The sequence below is a fragment of the Haliotis rufescens genome, unplaced genomic scaffold (genome assembly GCF_023055435.1).
Source record: "Haliotis rufescens isolate VD_foot unplaced genomic scaffold, xgHalRufe1.0.p SCAF_12, whole genome shotgun sequence".
Taxonomy (NCBI): Eukaryota; Metazoa; Mollusca; class Gastropoda; order Lepetellida; family Haliotidae; genus Haliotis; species Haliotis rufescens.
Window position 1 is genome coordinate 30,539,340 of NW_025963802.1, and position 14,936 is coordinate 30,554,275.

Here is a 14,936-nt window from a genome sequence, read left to right on the forward strand (position 1 = left end):
TATTAATAAGACTTTGTCGCTGTAGTAGTGTTAAACCTGCCGACACTGAACTCATATGATCAGAAATGATTTCTTGATTTTTCTTTTGATTGACGAGAGCTGAAAGTAGCATTCTTTCGCGGTCGTTCTTAGGCTCTTTTAATTCATAGAACATAGCTTCGTTCATAGTGCGTGACATCGCTTGTCCAAAGAATGCATGTCTTGTAGTCGTATAAGGTTGTGCAACTTTCTTTTCCTCAATGCGATAAGATTTTTTACTTTTGGGGTCTGACATGAGTGAGTAATCTTCATCAATCTCCGGTGAGCGAAGAAATTGCGACATGGCGTGCATGGGGAATTTCTTAGAATTAGAGCTCGGTGTTTGAAGTCCTTGTGATTTCGTGGCTTTCGCAAAAGAAACATTAAGATTCTCTGCAATGTTGGAGATTGGTTTTATCGGTGGGAGGGTTAGTGTGTCTATATCGTCCCCTTTGATACAGTATGTATCAGTCGGAGAAGAATTTCTTGACGGTGATGATATCGGCAGTCTATCTGTAATCCACGCCTTTAATTCATGATCCTCATAAATTGAAGGGTAATATTCCCCCGATGTGTCATCATTTTGAGGGGGCTCGAACATATCCTCCTCTCGCAGAAGATAGGAGGCGTTAGGATTCGGAGCCGTAAATGAAGGCTGCAACATCTGCGAGCTATTGTGTGAAGAGGTAGTCGACTGCATGCCAGGTTGTTTACACATTTGTTGTTGCATAGCCATTACGACTTGTTGTGTGATATTTGCTATCACATCTGTATTAATAACAGGCGTTAGCAAAGTACCTTGTGTAAAAAAGGTAGGCTGCGTGAAGGTAGTTGGCAGTGTAAACGTTGAAGGCTGCACGAAGGCGGGAACCTGCGTGAAGGCTGCACGAAGGCGGGAGCCTGCGTGAACGCTGGCGTCTGTGTATACTCTTGCTGATTAATAGCCTGCGCGCAGACTGACGCCTGCGCGAAGGTAGAGGATTGCGTAATTGTTGTGTTGGGCTGCGCGAAGGTCTGAGGCTGATTGAGGTATATATCGGTTGTATTTGTAGCCGAATTGGACACTGCGGGCTGCGCGAACCTCTGGGGTTGTGCGGACGTAATTGTCTGAGCGCAGGCTTTCTTCTGGTTAGAAGAAACAGCTGATTTTCTTAAAACCCCCTTCATGACTGCGGATGAAGTCTGTTTGATAGCCTTACTAAAGCGTTCAGTAGGTTTATTCTTAGACCCTCTAGACTTCTTACTGGTAGACGATATTCAGCGGGATAATTTGAATAATATCAAATCGAATTCCTGTGACGAAGGGCAGGGCGTATTCTCGCCTCTTCTTACTTTTAGCGGTCTCCGTGGATGATAATGAGCGTGATGACTCACGTCGTTTCCGATCCATCTTTTTCCTCAACACTGCAAAAAGATAATTACTAAATTCTTCCTTCCCCAAAGGGGCGCAGAATGTGCATCTATTCTCTGTGCAGTGCAGCTCTGTACTGTGCAGCTGGTACAGGTTGGATGAGGGTCCGAATCTGAAAAACGTAATTTACATCAGTTAGATGTTTTCATGATCTCCGATAGGGGCTGCATTTGAGTCCAAATTACGAAAAATTCTAATGCCAAATATATAAAATAATCGTTAGATATGATGTATAGAATATCACAGAAGATAATCCAAGCAAAAGATTTTGTTAAAAAGGGTGAATTTTTATGGAAAGCTTGGATTATGATGCACAGAAAAAAAATTCCAGCTGCCAAGATGGCGCGAAAAAGAGAGAGTGATGAGTTAATGGGCTTGGTCACATGGTTCCGGTGCGCATGCGCAGAGTGAGGGCGCGTTTGGGTGAGCTGTTTTCTCTGTTCTTTGGGAACAGCACAGGACGTTTCCACTACCTATTCGGAAGAGAGAGATAAGAAATAAGTATGAGTCAGGATAAGATAAAATAGTACAGTTTCAAACATCCAGTGATTTTAGAAGAGTTGTTGAAACTTGAATTTTGGTCATTCACAGCATGGCTAAAAGTATTGTATAGAAAAAAGTAACATGTGGCTAATACTTAGTAATGGATCGAGGACAGTACGTTTGTATCCCGATAAAGTACTGGCACAAGTTCTCTATCTATCTTAGAGCACAGGCAAATACTGGCGAACTTATACTGCAGAACATTCACAATCGAAGCAGATTGCATGACTTTATGTAACCTGTTCTGTTCGTGCAACCTACCCCAGCATGTCCGTGTCCTTCTATAGATGTATTGCTCGCTTGTTCACAATTTCATGAGAAAGTTATAACCATAGAAAGTGATGAAGACATTTGGTTATCTCAGGCAAGTGAAAATACAACTTTATCTGATATTGAACTGAGCCAAACTTTGGATGATTGAAACTTTACAAAATTGAAAAACATCGGCCTCAAAAGATAATGATCGTTCAGCATCTAGTACTTCAGCCATGATAGATTATTTGATTGCAGATCGAGTCCCAGTTTAATCCAGGATTAAAACAAAGTGGGGTTTTAACAGTTGGATAGAATGGGCAATACATAAAAATAGAAACTTTTATTACCCACGTGGTGAAGATACAGGTGGTAAGATACTAAATCCGTACGTGACACGTGTGTCGTACAAGGTTGGCCTCGTTTTATTCGTTTTGATTGGATAACCTTGACCCCTGTCACACCGGAACTACTTTTAACCTTCATAAAGAAAATCGCGTGACGTCATTCGCTTTCTCAACTACAAGGCAGAACTAAAGGAATCTCACGAAAGCGAGATACATTTACACACACTTTATTAAACCAAACAAGATCGTCACACGCATTCAATTCGCTTTGTATTCTATATTACTTATGCATAGAGCTACTGCATAAATTATAATCGAGCCATATCCATATGCAATGTCTACCGATGGATCGAAGGTCCCAATGAGCGTGACGCACACGACCACTTTCGCGACTTTCAATTTCAAACGTGATTATGTGACCCAAAACATTCCAAATGTGAACAATAACATTCCCTATGTCCAGCGTCAAACGCTGTGAGTAGATTACGGCTGTCTTTTCTTTTTCCGGTGGTGACCTTTCCCTTCGTACGAAACTGTCACTGACATGCAAGCAGACTTGAGTTTGTTAATTTTCAGGTCTTCAGTACTTGAGGTTTTTCACAATTTTGGCGGAAGAATTAAACCAGTGGCTTCAGTCTTTGTATATAGAAAGGCTACCCAAAAGACATCTTTATCAGATAGACTGCGCTATGTTGAGGAATATAAGATACAATTGTTCAAGATTATATTTTGGATTTTCAGACTGAGGAATCAAAACTGTCTCTGCCATGACCAATCAAGTCCAGGAAAAGGAACAGTTTTCAAATTTAAGCAAGGCGACAAAGAGATCCAGATTGCTATGGAATAGAACTTATTAAAATACTTATCAAACAGTTACAAAATGTCGTTATTGGTATCAAATAAGTAACAGAACCCATTGTTTGTTGTTAAAGTCTTGTCATGCTGAAATGACAAGTTTCGTGATGCACGAGAGTTTCACGCCCATGAAAACTGTATACTCTCCAGTACTTTATCAGCATATAGCTATACTCCACCTGATTAAAATAGTGACCACTCATTGGACGTATTTGCCTGTACTCTAACTGCATATTGACTTTAACAACGAAGTATTTGTAATTAGAAATACATGCAGCGAGTAATGGTGTAAAATAACATTTTAGATATGGCTACCATTGTGGCCATGTACGTAATTGAGTTGGGATTCTGGCAGCCTTTTAGAAACATAGTTGCTGGTGTCATTCCTTCATGGGATAGTTAGGACAAATTCAAAACAGGTGGAACATTTCTTGGTATGCAGAGAGGTGGTTTCTCTGTTATACTATTCCACAAGACCACAGTGCACATACCTTGACTGACAACTTCAATGCCTGCCCACATGTTTGTCCGGTTTGTGAACGTAGTTGAAGCTGTGAAAACCACAGGCAATCCACTGAGACCTCTGGCCTCCAATGTACCTGAGATACAACATATACTAAATAATAATCAATAAGAACAATTATTCTTTCAGTCGTTCAAGGGTTTCCTGATTTCATTATTTACATCACTAAGACACACAGCATCAAATAAAAGTTATCAATAAAACATACTTTCAGCCAGAACCTGTTGAGAATGTTATCCATAGGCATGCGATGATGCAAAGGTAGGTGAACGATTCGCTTGTTTAGGAAAACAACCTATGTTTTGATAATTGCAATTGGCATTGGTACAATTAGATGTGTACGTTTAAGATACAACTGCCCACATATTCTTACCAAGAATGGTGAATCCTGCGTGTGAAGAATTAAATATAACCTTGACCCCCGGCTGTATTTTCACGTGTGCTGCTGGACGAATCTTGATGACAGTGTTAATGACATATGGACTCAGGCTGGGTAACCACTCATGACTTCCCTGGAACACAAATACGATCTTGAAATGGTAGGTGCACATGTAGACGTAGATGTAGAAATGTTTATGTAGATGTATATAAATGTAGATTTGTATGATTTAGATACAGATGTGGATTCTGATGAAGATTTAGATGTATATGGGGATGCTTTCTTCAGAATCTCTGCTTACCTGTATGTCCTGGGTGACTTCTGTATGTCTAAAGGGGATTTGTTGTTCTGCCTCACACCCGTACAACTCCAGGCGAAGTCCTGCATAACTACTGTATGTCCTGCGTTGAGGTACAAATGCTAGGTACCGTGCCTGCAAAAGGTTTATGAGGTCTTTAACAAAGACAACATTACAGGAGAAACTGTATCAACAACACAGAAGTTTGAGCTAAAGGACACTACACAGACGCATGACCTACACCGTATGGGTGACTTAACACTCTAGAGAGAATATGCGATCATGTCGTATATCTACATAATGTATCTCCTTCACATGTTCCATTATTCTATTATATAAGGTACCATCCTCGAGCAGTGGGCTCTTTTTCAAAATGAAAAATATGTTGTGCAAAGATGATACCACCAGTAGCTGTGAAGAAGAATGTTAACTCACTAACTAGCGGTCAAAGATCTATATATATCATGACTGGCCATAACTAACGAGTCCGAGGATGTAGGTGGTGTCACCCTTACCTGCACAGCTGGGTTTAAGTCGAATGTGACAACAGTCCTGTAGTCTGGAGGCCCTGCCAGAGTCTGTGTCCCATTGCTGGTGACATATCTCTCCCAGACAAGACTATCCTGGCTGTAGAACAACACCATTGTTCCGGGGAACCAGCCATTCTTGCTCCCCTGGACTGAGTAGCGGGTTACACTATGCTGAGTTAGCAAGTCAACCTGAAGGTACTCTGTGCCATTAGACTGTTGGGCGACCCATCCATCTGGAAAACAACGACACATTGCGAGTGGAGTGGAGTGGAGAATATATAAAACAAATACCCATATCTTACAAGTCTCAGAATCAGAAGATGTAAATTCCTTTAGTGCTGATTCTCTTGGGTCATCTCCATGCGTGCATTTATATGTTCGTGTATTTGCTTTGGTGACATGCCTTTTTATGCAGGTACTGTATCACAGCTCGTTACTCTTCATTTTTGCAGTTTCCCGCACCCCTATAAAATTCCCAAATAGTTGATTTCTCGAAATCAGATGCAGCTATCATTCTGTAACTTGGTGTTATCAAATCTTCATAAACGTATTGGAATCTCATACAAGAAAGGCAATGCCTATGAGGCCACGATGTTTTCGATTTACCCTCGTATACTGTTAGCCAGCAAAGAATAGATATCAGTGTCGCAATATAACATATGTTCACATTAGTTTATTTTACCAGTGATGTTTTTTTCAGTTTGCTGCTAAAGACAAGTTAATGTGAAGCACATATCAAACTATAGCAATACAAAAAGGTCATACAAAAAAACACAATAAAAAGCTGCTCACCCCCAACGTTAAGTCTTGCTGCATTTGCTGTGTAGCGGGAATTTAAAGATGATGAAGCAGAGAATTGATCGTCCGTGATGTTGCCATTCTCAAAACCCAGAGGAGCATCACACTGTGTTGATTCTGTTAGTGCTGTTAGTTAGAAAGAGAATATATATCTATATATACCTGCACATTGCATGCAACTGTGAGTAAACTTAGACAAGTTATCACAGGAATGAGAGTTGTAAAAGTTAATACTTAATAAAGCCCCCCAAATGTATGTACTTTGTCATCAATCCTCCACTAAAGATTTTACAATATTTTGTCATGAGAAACCCACAAATAATATGTTTATTAGCATAATAAATGACTAAACATATATTGTTACGCTCCCATAATCCTGTTAATCTTTGTGCGCTGTATATTTTCATGGGAAGATTTCATGCTATACGGAATTTCCATTTTACCGAAGTTCGTCAAGGGGTGTGCATGAATTCAGCTCGTAAAATCCTGAGCTCCCCCCTCGTGACAAAAGTATCAAATTCATAATTAATTACGGGATCACAAGTTAGACTTATGTGTGTGACATTTGGGATTGACTTGTTTAAAGTATATGGACTTTTGTTTGACTGTATTCATGCTCGAGGCAACTCACAGAAAGTGAGAGATATTTTTTAAATATAACAATATCTACATTTCTAAAGCGAAAAGTGTTACAGCGTGTGCTCGAAGCACTTACGCGATATTATCACGAACAATGGATGAGTGTACATTCAATTTACAATCTGAACTCACTGAAGAGTAGACCCGTGAAGATTCCGGGGTAGAATAGGTCTTCAGCAACTCACACTTGCCGTAAAAGGCGACTATGCTTGTCGTAAAAGGCGACTAACGGGATCGGGTGGTCAGGCTCGCTGACTTGGTTGATACATGTCATCGATCCCAATTGCGTGGATCGATGCTCATGATATTAATCACTGGATTGTCCTGTCCAGACTCGATTATTCTACAGATCGCCGTCATAAAGCTGGAATATTGCTGAGTGCGGCGTTAAACAACAAACGAACGAAATGAAACGAATCACAGAGAATATAACCAATGATGCCTGCAAGATGCTGGAAGATGTAAGTTGGATTCAGTTACTCTCTCATCCTACCGGGTACCCAGATACAGCTGGGTGATCCAGAGGCAAATGCTTAATAAAGTCACTTGAGGTGAGGTGAGGTGTGAAGGGGTTTAACGTCGCGTCCAAGATTATTGCACTTATATAGCGACGTGCATGTACGTGTGTGTGTGTGTAGCTGCTTGTACTAGTCCGGACTGATGCCGATTTATAGTGCTAGTCCACTGAGATACCATGCCGCAGTTTAACATGAATACCCCACTCAGACACAGTATACTGACTCCAAGCCGACCAGTCCCTGTTTTAGCCCCTTAATGCCGAACGCCAGACAGGGTAACAACAAGTACCATCTTTGAACGGGTTTTTTTGTATGACGCGGCCGGGCATCGAACCCCTGACCTTCCGCTCTCCGGGCGGACGCTCTACCACTAGACCACGGCGGCGGTAAAGCCAATTGAATTTAAAGACATACCATTAGCATAGTGCGGCGCATGAATTTCTCAGAAGTCAAGTTTGCAAAAAGTCGTTTTTTGACGCCTAATTTAAGCCTATATCGTTTGCACTGACTTACTATGGGAACGCTCTATTGCGGAAAACTAGGGGATGTAACGTAACATCAACTTTACATGTGCCCGAAGCAGGTTGGTCGCCGAAATGAAAATAGCTTCAGTCGCCCGAGAAATATTTATCTAACATCTACGCCACTAGTGATTCATAGGTTGCTTGTGTTGTAGAGAGGTCAGTGTAGCTTGAATAGGACTGTTTCAGAGTTTTTGAACAATTTTCAGTTTTGCCATGGCTTGACCACTTGATGTACCTCCTCTGATATAAGAGGAAAACCCAAAGTGGTGCAGGTCTGCGACGTTTACCACAGGACGGCTACCGTCAAGATTCATGTTCAGAGTGAATCAGGGATTCGATGACGATCAAAGCATTCTGTCACACCCAAGGGATACAACATGACACAGCAAATTGAAGCCCGTCGAAAACGACAAATACCATACAAGTACAATCTCTTTAAATTTGTACAGTACATACCGTAACAGTTTAGTCGTCAACACTTGATTATTTATCACGACATATTGCGATGATTAATTAACCAAAAAAGCGACATTTTTTTATCACGTAGTTACTATCCGGCAGTCATGTGACTTTACTTAGGCTATATATAGCAGCATGTTCAGCGTACATACATTACCGGCATAAACTAAAAGAAAATACGTGCAGATGAGTATTTAAAGCGTTATTAACCAAACTAAATATAACCGCTCACAGCAACCTGACTGCTGATTCTCCCCCGGATTGTAACCACGTGGTTACGACGACATACGACATCTTAACAGTTGCGATGTAGTTTATCCATTTCATTGGGCATATTGGAATCCGGTTTAATTGATGTAACTTAAATGTAAATAATTTTTGGGGATTCAATCCCCACATGAGGATACCATTATGTTGGCTCCCGCCGTGATATTGATGGACCCCCCCTACCTAAAGTGCGGATATTCTTGTATATATAAATATGTTCTCGTCGCCATTAATTGTCTAGCCCAATGTGTGTCGGACATTCCATTCTAGAACTCCTAGAATTAATTGAGGAGGGAAGGTCCTAGTCCTGCGCCATGACTGTGAAATACATACAGTATATTTTACTAAACACCTAGGTAAGTTAAGATCAAAATAAACCAAGTCTAGCTTCCTTGATTCCACATGAACAGGAAGAGGAAAGGTTCTTTTGAAGAAAGAACATATATTATATTAATTATTTTTAAAAAATGTTTTCATTGACAATGTGTCTAGACAGGTCCAAGACTGTTAGTGTGAAGTGAATCATTCGTCTGAGGGGCCGCGATTTGCTGTACAGAGCTGCGTTCCTGAGGCGTGCTTTGGTCAACTCTTCAAGAGTTTGAATATGAGATCCGCCTTGTGTTTGATCTTTGGTTTGTCAACAAAAAGACCGCTGCCGTGGCCTAGTGGTAGAGCATTTGCCTTGAGAGCGAAAAGTCGGGAGTTTGACCCCAGGCCGTGTCATACCAAAAGGCGTTAACAATGGTACTTCTTGTTACCCCGCCTGGAGCTCGGAATTATGGGGCTCAAGCAAGGACTGAGGACTAGTATACTGTGTCTGAGTGTATTCACGTTAAACTGCGGCATGGGATTTCAGTGAACCAGTTCCTTGTTGACTGAATGTTGAAGACATGGCATGGATTACCATATCGGTCATTGTGTTTTCTCAGTACATGCATGTCCTAATCATTTGTATCTTATCAACAGTGAGTGGGTGTTGTACGTTTTGGACATTGGCAGCAAAACGCTAAGCTTTGCCAACACCCTGGTTCGTTTTCAAAACATTTTAGAAACGTTATAATCAAATGTTCACAGGAAATGTTTCTGAGACGTTTCTTCAACCATACAAAATCACATGAATAAAACGTTTTTCCAAAAGCATTTCTGAAATATTTTACAAAAAAAGCGTTATAACCAAATGTTTCCGGAAATTGTTTTTAAAAAAATTCTGGAACCATACAAAGTCACGTGAAGAAAACATTTTTTAAAACATTTCTATAACGTTTCCTAAAATGCTTTAGGGGTGTTTTTATAACATTTTTGTGTTAGCTGGGCACCACTATAAACACGACTTTAGTCTGGACCAGTAGAAGTAGCCACACACACACACCTACATGCATGCTCGTCGCCTCACCGTGTCAGCACAATTTTATATGATAGTGGTTAACGTCGCCGATATCGATCTTTTCCTCTTACAACATGCTACTGTCACCTGATATACTGTTCAAACTCTTATACAACTAAACAGATTACAGAACGCATTTCTAAGAGAGTATTTAATTGTATTTTATCTGAAATCGGCAATATTGCAAAGATACGCCTGTAAATAGTGATTAAAAATGGTATTAGAAAAAGTTACTTATTAGGAATTACGGGGACAGATAAGTATCACGGTAACTGCCTGCTCGAAAACGGCCCCTAGGACATTTGCCCCCGGAAAACTGTCCTAGCCCTACCCACGGAAAATTAATTACCCTCAAAGGAACATTGCACGACCTGTAATGTGACAATGTAATATGACCTGTCATGATATCCATCAATGCAATGTTTTGATGAATATATTATCCCTGTTATGATCTGAATAAAAAAATGAGAAAACAAGACTTGTTTTGTTAAAAACGGTAACAAAGCATATTTTGACAGCATAGCCACGAGACCCACATTCCCCAATCACGCAACCGTAACGATTGCCCCGCGAACCACATCAATTTTGGCTATCTATTTTCGAAATGTGGCTTAGGCGGCCTGTAACCCCACCAAACCCCAACCCCAACCCCAACCCCAACCCCATGCACGTCGCTGTATAAGTGCATTTATCTTGAACGCGACGCTAAACCCAATTTCATCACCCTCGCCCCAACTCAGAACACAAGTGAATACTGCTGGTATTCAGTGACAGGGCACGAACATGCGTCCTTCGTATGTCAGTTATTTATCGACGAAGGGTTCTCGTTTAATTCAAAGTTTTTCACTCTTTATAGGTGAGCTTAACACAGGATGAAATAGATGATCCAGCCAAGCCTAGTAAATTACCAGTATGTGAATTGCTTTCACCTGTCAAATATTTTATCATAATGTGAGCATATATTGGTAATCTATGTGTTTTCCGAAATAAATCATTTCCGTTGCATAACGACCATGTACAAGGCTGTTCCTAGTCTGTACCGGTCTGTCATTCAAAGTAGTTCGTCAGTGCCAGTCACCCCAATTTCAAAATTCAAATCCGAAAAGTTTCCGACTGACCCCAAGTGGCTCACACGGACAACAGACTAGAAATTAGGGACAGCTGGAGGCGCGACTTGCCAACCAAAAAACGTAGACTAGAAGACTGCACCATATCACGGCTTCAATATGTAGATTTATGTTGTTTCTTACATTGTTGTATAAGCTTCTTATTTTTTATTTCATTTTACATCGTGTGCATTATTAAATCAACAGCATATGTTACAATACAATGCGTGGTTCAGTATTTCCCTGTATCAGGTATATTGAGTAATACATGTTTTGCGTTTTATATCCTTAATGTAATTTATTGCATACAAATAGATTAGGCACATTCACAAAACATACGAGTTATTGGGTTTTTTCTCACTTTTTTAGCATAATGAAGAGTCTACATATCCAATATTGTGTACAAACTATTTCTTGTTTGGCTATTATGAATTATTTTATTTTTAGACTATCTTATATTAGTCCCGTGAAGATCCGGAGAGAATAGGTCTTGAGCAACCCATGCTTGCCCTAAAAGGCGACTAAGGGGATCGGGTGGTCATGATAATATATGTTGCTTTCCTTTATATCTGTAACATGGTAAAATGGTAAAACTGAAGAGCGTACCCGTCTAAGATATATTTATCCATTTCTACTTGGTTTAGCACTACCAGACAATTACACTCAATTTGCAGACAGGCATATCCTGGTAAGTACACGCAGCATGTCTTGCCGTTGCAGTAGTCGTACCATATCCTGTCGCCTTAATTCACGTAACATGTCCTGCCGTTACAGTTCCCGTAGCATGTCCTGTCACAGTCCTCGAAGCATGTCCTGCCGTCATAGTCGTTGTAGCAAGTCCTGTTACAGCCCCCATCAGCCAGCTCTGCTGTGATTGTACATGCAACGACAACACACATGGATACGCTGACCGCTAAACGATAACGTCTACGTCTCGACAAACGGATTCACATGTAACCATAGTGTACTCACCCGTGAGAGTAGGGACAGCGATCGTGTGAACCAGTACGAGGTACCCGGCCAACCCGCCGCTGACACTCAACATCCTGTATGGGTAGACAGCGGATAACCAGCACACAGCTGCAGGCTCCCGCGTATAACTGATCAACTCACAAAGAGCATACACTTTATATAAGTGCGATTCAACCAATTGTCATCTTCTTAGATTCGCCTTTAAATAGCGTCCACGAAATAACCTGCTATCTTGTTTAAACGAGACTGTTATTTCTTCCTTGCATTTGTAGGTCAGCTTTGTAAGGGTTTGTCGGTGTCGCAATATGTGCCCAGCCGCGACGGCCCAACGTGATATCAGAACCTTCGAGCAAACACAGAGTCTTGCAACCAGGGTATTTTACTAAAACTCTGAGTACATTCACGTTGGAGGAAGACAGCGCCTTTATTACGAAATAATGCGTAAATAGGTTATGGACGGTGGCCTGGTTGTGTGAACAATGGATTGTGTTGACGAACCTTTGCATGACAGTCAAGTTAGTGGAGGTCAGGTGAGGAGAAATGGGGTTTAACGTCGCGTCCAAGATTATTGCACTTGTATAGCGACGTGCATGTACGTGTGTGGCTGCATGTACTAGTTCGGACTGATGTCGAGTTATAGTGCTAGCTCACTGAGATGCCATGCCACAGTTAAACATGAAAACCCCACTCAGACACAGTATACTGACTCCGAGGCGTAGATTATACGCTGATAGACTAAAAGTCACAGGAAATGAGATCATTGATCATTGGCGTACGACGCCTAAAGCAATATCCACGTTCTATCACATCGAGAGACACAGGACGGGCTTACCTCAGCTTAACTCATATGAGAATCGAAATTGGGTCTTCAGCATGATGAGCGACCGTTTATTCACACATGCACACACGCACGCACGCACGCACGCACGCTCTCACACACACACATACACACACACACACTCGTACGTAAAACTTCTCCATAAGGAGTTGAGGCATGTCAGACTATTCAAAGCGAACTATATAATTTGCCAAGAGGTATAAATTTGTTGCACAAGGTGCGTTAAATTAACGAATGATAAATTAAGATAAATCAACACATCTTTTGGACACGTCGCGAAAATGGCTCCGTTTAGTTGGATAACGTGATTAGGTTACAAAATTACAAAAAAATACAATCTCACACGTCAAAATTACACTTGAAATATCATAAAGTGATAAATAGTAATGTTAGATACATTATTGTTTCAAATATATGAATGAAAGTGAAGTGAATGCTGGCATTTAACAGGTTGCTGGGACATTTCAATAACATTCGCGTTAGTTATGCTGTTAGTACATGTAGGTATGGGTCTCATCTTTTCTGATGAAACAGTAGATGAACATTATTGACATAAATAGTCTCTCATTGTTCCACATAGTCTCATTATAGACACACCTTAAGGAATTTAGATTTGTTTTCGACATCGAACTTTTGAACTGGTCCCTAAACAGTCAGAGAAACATGCCAATTGCGTTTTCATATAGTTTGAATTGAATTCTCAAATTCGAACCGAAGATTCCGGCACGGCTGAGCTCGCAAGGAATTGCGGCATCCTGGTCCACCCGTCTCCCTGTCCACACTAAGTGGACACCTGGTGGAGACATACATATTCACTGGCGGATCCACGTGGGTGTCCTGTGCCCCACCTTTTTCAAAATCGCGGATTCGCCTTTGCATGTTAGGAGATCCAATATTAAGATTTGACGTCGCTTTTAGCAATATTCCAGCCTTACAACGTCGGGTGTTACCGGAAGTGGGCTTCACACATTATACTCATGTAGGGCGTCTAATACGTCCCTACGACTTGAAGCATAAACTTGTTGACAAGGCTATCCCACCGCTCACATATTAATGACACAAACACTACCCGTGTAATGGGCTGTACTGACTATAGATTCGGTAGTACAATCGCTTTCCCGAATGGTAGCAGCAGGTCCTGTAGATAAACCACTCCGCCACTCTATCCCCCACAATCATCAAGGCCTGACGGCAAATGAAGAACTGATGTATGCTTTAGATACACGTGAAAAGTTTGACACATTGCAGACATAAATCAAGCGAGTCAGCGACTATTGTCTTCAGCCACAATCAGCAGTGCTCCACGGCGGCCTGTAAATAATCCAGTCCGGTCTATGCAAACCAGTGGTTGGTAGCATGAGCAACGTCCAATGACGCCGGGATACCATGATATACAATCAAAGTGGAGTATCGGGTGCCCTTTCTAACATATTTCACGAACACCAGAGGGCTTGATATTCTGTGCTACTCCAGCTCAAACTCTGATATCGAACAGACCGCCTCCGTGGTCTAATGGTAGAGCGTCCGCCCGGAGAGCGGAAAGTCCGGGGTTCGATCCCCAGCCGCGTCATACCAAAAGACGTTAAAAGATGGTACTTGTTGTTACCCTGTCTGGCGCTCGGCATGAAGGGGCTAAAACAAGGACTGGTCGGCTTGGAGTCAGTATACTGTGTCTGAGTGGAGTATTCATGTTAAACTGCGGCATGGTATCTCAGTGTGCTGGCACTATACATCGACATCAGTCCGGACTAGTACAAGCAGCCACACACACACATACACGTACATGCACGTCGCTATATAAGTGCAATAATCTTGGACGCGACGTCAAACCCAATTTCACCTCACCTCTGATATCGAACATTTTTTGCGTCAAAATGCTAACATGCCCCGTCTGTTCAGCGTAGTGACTTCTTATTGTGGTATGTGGTTTCGAAAATAACCGAAGGTCACTTCATTTTCTCTGTGGATGTCCGCTTAATGGTTGCCACATGGTAGATGTGCAAAATACACCTGTTGAAAAAGCAGAGTACAGATGTTGACCAATGACAAAGTAGCCTTGCTTGACAACGGTATAAGGATCTATACCGAAGCGTCGCCTTTAGAATAAATAAAGAAGTTGTTATCCATAAACTGTGTCTACTTTGTATTTAAGTCTTGTACCACCCTGAGTGTTTTTGAGTAAACAAATTAATCTGAATCTGACCCTGACAAGAATGATGTCCCTATTCAATGGAATCCTAGTAGGGACGTTGTCGCGTTGTCGCAGTGTCGTCCT

The 14,936-nt window shown here is 41.4% G+C and overlaps 1 protein-coding gene across 1 annotated transcript in view; it reads right to left on the reverse strand.

The window, feature by feature from the left end:
• LOC124117081 overlaps window positions 1–12,043 on the reverse strand; it is a 45,798-nt gene extending 33,755 nt beyond the window's left edge. The window contains exons 1-6 of the mRNA XM_046478790.2: window positions 11,824–12,043; window positions 5,949–6,080; window positions 5,142–5,389; window positions 4,630–4,761; window positions 4,323–4,461; window positions 3,918–4,025 (exon numbers count right to left, since the gene is read on the reverse strand). Of these exons, the coding sequence (XP_046334746.2) occupies window positions 3,918–4,025; window positions 4,323–4,461; window positions 4,630–4,761; window positions 5,142–5,389; window positions 5,949–6,080; window positions 11,824–11,896 (832 nt within the window). The 5' untranslated portion in view covers window positions 11,897–12,043. The remainder of the gene's footprint in view (window positions 1–3,917; window positions 4,026–4,322; window positions 4,462–4,629; window positions 4,762–5,141; window positions 5,390–5,948; window positions 6,081–11,823) is intronic.
• Between the last annotated feature and the right edge of the window lie 2,893 nt (window positions 12,044–14,936).